We start from the raw sequence: 4734 nt of genomic DNA on the forward strand, positions 1-4734 counted from the left end.
TATATATATATATATAGTTGGTGTTGTGTGTGTGTAGTAGTATACGTTAGTATATATATATATATATATACTACATACATACATANATACTATACACACACATATATATATATATATATATATATAATTGCGTTGGTTTAAAAAAAAAATTTGCCACATTTTATTTCAAGGCAACTCTAAAGTCTAAATACATGCTCTGTTTTGGATATGGCCCATCAGCATATCCTACGTGATCGTGCTACCGCAACCACTCTAATCACCCTAAAACTAAACGAACAGCGTCTTGTCATTGGACCTCCCACTCACATCCGTCACACTCGTGCTGCTTTCATTCTCGCGCACTCCTACCGAACTTTCCCTCAGTTGGGCCGACGTATTCGAGTTGGGAGTGCTGATCTGTTTCTTCCTCTTCACCACAAACACAGCCCCACCCACAAATATACCTACCACCGCCACACACCCTACAGCGATACCTACAATAGCCCCCACGGAAAGTACCGAGCTGTCTGAGGTCGAAGCCTCCGCCCTGGAAAAGTCGTTTGCGTCGGGGTTGTAGCTGTAGTCCCTGCAAGGCGCATGTGCAATGGTTGTTATGAGCGATACTACTGGAAAAGCCCGGCGGAAGAAGCCAACAGGACTGAATGGCCTGCGCACATGTTTACAAACTATATACTATGTATGCCCTACAGCATAGTACTAAAATCAGTCTGTACCATCACTGGACACATAGATGTACCCAAGCTTAGCTTTCAGGCTTTTGTGCGTATTTCAGGTTCGTGTCTCTGGGGACACATGGTGTGTAGATAAGTGCGGTCGTACATAAGTGACAACCAAAGAACTGTACTTATAACAGCCGTTAAACAGAACGGATCCTTCAAGCACAACTGCTTGCCTACAATCGCTGATATTTGTGTATAGCGAGAGAGAGAGACGCATACATCTTATCACAACTTTCACACCGAGAATGGTCTCGTTATCCACATATGAGAGATAATGCACTTGTACGCACGAATCGCTCATGCGGTACAACTTCAAGTGAAGAACAGCTTTCGATTCAAATAGCATTTATGTGATCCGACAAAATAGTATTACAAACAATCGCCTTAAGCAGAAGTGCACGAGTTTATATAATGGTGTTTATATGACTTTCCCCTTTCAATGTATTCATAGAAATTAAATGTGGAGAGAATTGAGGGAATTAAATATGACGGTGTAAATGTGTGATTTATATGATTCTTCTTACCCAATGAATATATAAGATTTAAATATGAAGCGAATTAGATATGACGGTGTATATACTTTAAATATGGAAGAAATATCGATAGCGTTAACAGATGGAAGCTGAGTCACGAACAGATACATATATACTGCGATGTTCGTGCTTGAACGCATTGACTGCGTCAGCCACACTTCTACGACACACACACACACGGGCACACATGTAAGTACCACATCCGCACCTGTTAGCATAGGTCGCATACATAAACCTTCTATAACACATACATACGACACACACGTGCGCACATTAATTACCACATCCGTACCTGTTAGCATAGGCCACATACACAAACCTTCTATAACACATACATACGACACACACGTGCACACATTAATTACCACATCCGTACCTGTTAGCATCGTCTTCCTCAGCCGCATACACATACGTGTCAGCTCTCGTCTGGACGCCCCCACTGAGGTACGACACGATCCACGAGTTGAAGGAGTTCACACGGGTGTAGATGCCATACAGACCGGGTTGTGCACAGCCTATACCGTAGCTCACTATACCGACGACCCGTTGAATGCCCGCTTCGTCTACTACCCAGTACGGGCCACCGCTATCGCCCTGCGAGTATGAGGAGATGCAAAAAGGTTGGCATGTGCTGTGTAAAGTATGTAGTTCAAAGGGGGGGGGTGGGGTCTGGAATCGGTGTGCATGATGGTTGGTGTTGATGATAGCGACGGATGCAACGTGTGTATAGAGGGAGTGTGGATCGAACTTGAGGGTCTTGCTCTTGTCAATCGGCAAACTAATGCATATCATACACAGTAAGGGAGGTGTAATAACAGCGAACTGGTGCAACTTCAAAGCAATACTTCACTAGTACAGGCAGGCCAGGGCAGTTGTATTGGAAATAATCCACCCATAAGCTTTTATCAATGGTATGCCACTTTCTTATATTCTATTTTAGTATGTGTTTTTCCAACTGTGATCTACTCAGTCCGGGGGCAAGATGGTACCCATTACGTCCCAGTTAGATTCAGTATCAAATCGTTTTGATATCGAATATATCTGACATCTCTTACATAGTACATAAAACCGTGTTCAAAGATCAACGCAAACAGTATTGAAGAATAAAATGGGGTCACTCCTAACATCAACTTAAAGGTTATTGCAAACGAAATGAATCACAGTTGTGACAAGTGCTATACTGTCAGATGGGGGTAGTTACCAAATACTATGAGTACCACGCCTCAGCGCAAATCAGAAACAGGACAAGTATTGATCAGGACAAGTATCTCCCGGACTAACGGGGTGACTTTAAGGTAGTTCATGGTTCAAAATAATTGGCAGCGATTTATAATAATATTACCTCAAATGATCATTTTATAAATATATGTATATTATTTACGATATATATGATATATATTATTTATATATATATATGTATATATGCAATATATAAATATATATTTATATATATATATATATATATATGATATATATATATACATATATATATATATATATGCAATATATATATAAATTTATAGTTTTGTACCGACAAACATCCGAAGTAGCTCAGATGGGAGAGCATTCGACTGAAGATCGAAAGGCACCAAGATCGATACTTGGCTTCGGCAGATCTTTTTTTAACCCATTTGTATATATACCAAAAATAAAAACGAGCAAGACCATAAAGTGGACTGTATTTATAGAAAAATGGATTCATCACAATCCACCACCAGAAGACACAATAAAACAATTCTTATATAAATCGGTTTAAAATCACAATAACACACATTTGGCGTGCACATGTCTCGATTGCAGATCAACACCCGGTCATAGAAATAGGGAAAAGTAAACATACCTGGCAGGCATCTTGTCCTCCGGAGAGATAACCGGCGCAGACTTGAGTATCGTCCACAGTAACGGCGTAGAACTTATAAGCCAAGGTACATTGCTCAAGGCTGTCATATGGAATTCGATAGACAGTTGTACTGGTTAGAATGGAGGTAATTACACTCGGAGTACATCATGAATTAAGTGGATTTAGAAGGTTGAATCATATTTAGGCTGTGATGATTGGATCCTAAACACTACCCACACTTACACACTCTCTCTCTCTCGCTCACACATGCATATATATATTATATATACAAATATATAAACACATAAATTGTTATATACATGTAAATATATAAATACATAAAAATGTATAATAATATATAACACTGTAACTATATAGTAATATATATATATATATATATAAGACAAAGCTTGTTGTGTTAGATTGTTGACGTCGCACATTGACACTACTGATTGTACAATAGCAAGAGATACAAAGCCAAATACAAACACACACCAAATAAACGTATCTTGTATATATACAAGACGCAAGCAGTGGAACGTGGACCAGAAAAGGTATTGCAATGAAAACGTTCACACACACATGTCCACTTCTAAAGCGGATACAGTACCTATCGTAAGTAATTGTATATCTAGCAAAAAGCACATGTAGATATTGCTAGGTATCCAATTAAGTAACATCCGCTTAAATAGTTATATGCACGATTTGTGTAAGATTGTTCCGTCACACACCTGACTTGGGGCAGAGAAACGGTCTGTAGATCAATGGGATGATACGAGTCATCGGGATCCGTTCGGCCCCAGCCACTGACTTCCCCCATTGTCCCCACATCCTCCTGAAAATAAATTTATCGTTAAAATGAATGATTTCGATTGGAATATTGTTAGCACATGCGGTCGGCAAGTTGAGATACTATCTACGCCATGTAGGGATAAGAATTGCAATACAAAGACAAATGTATAAAGTAATACTCGAGCAGTATTGCGGATTGAAATGCGACAAACACCGAGGATAAGGCGAGAACAGCACCCAAGGACGTGCACGAACGAAACGGCAAGTATTGTTCATGGTGAGTTGACTGGCGATTGTATAGTCTAGGGTTGTGTAGTCATGGGTAGCAAAGAATATCAAGTAAAACCTCAGCAAATATAAACGTTAACACTACGAACGGGGGCGGCAGTAGAATCATTATGGTCGGGAGCCCCTGTGCGCTATCTCGACGCAAAAACGAAACGTATTGGATACATACAAGTGACAATGAATAGCACGATCCTCGTCGCCATGACTACCATCTAAGGTACACGGTGGAGGGTAGTATTGTACGTATATGAAGGCTTAGTACATTCTCAGGTAAGCTCAGTCACCTCATTGACAGGTACTGGACCGATGCTTGGCGCAGTGGATACTATGCTGTAGTATGGATTCCCCGGCCTGGTACTGACTCGACTGCGACGAATGTATGTATATACACAAGCGTATATATGCACCACATACATTGAATAAATGTATAACCGCCCCCCCCCAACCCCCCCCATACACACACACATTATATATATATATATGTATAAATATATATATTTAATGGATGGGATACTCACGTATCAACGTATACACACACCACTCAAGATCAATACGTACACAC

General features: G+C 40.1%; 1 protein-coding gene and 1 non-coding gene across 2 annotated transcripts; one reads left to right on the plus strand and one right to left on the minus strand.

Annotated features, from left to right (window-relative positions):
* Positions 1 to 152: 152 nt before the first annotated feature.
* Positions 153 to 3927, minus strand: SARC_04962 (hypothetical protein). Its single transcript, XM_014301189.1, has 4 exons — positions 3824 to 3927; positions 3093 to 3192; positions 1629 to 1846; positions 153 to 565 (listed from the first exon to the last, which is right to left on the minus strand). Exons 1-4 carry the CDS (start codon positions 3910 to 3912, stop codon positions 268 to 270), a joined length of 705 nt encoding a protein of 234 aa, XP_014156664.1. The 5' UTR covers positions 3913 to 3927; the 3' UTR covers positions 153 to 267.
* Positions 2793 to 2865, plus strand: SARC_30105. The gene has a single exon. It is a non-coding gene; the product is annotated as a tRNA-Phe (tRNA).
* Positions 3928 to 4734: the final 807 nt, after the last annotated feature.

This window comes from Sphaeroforma arctica (assembly GCF_001186125.1).
Source record: "Sphaeroforma arctica JP610 unplaced genomic scaffold supercont1.299, whole genome shotgun sequence".
In the NCBI taxonomy this organism is placed as follows: Eukaryota; class Ichthyosporea; order Ichthyophonida; genus Sphaeroforma; species Sphaeroforma arctica.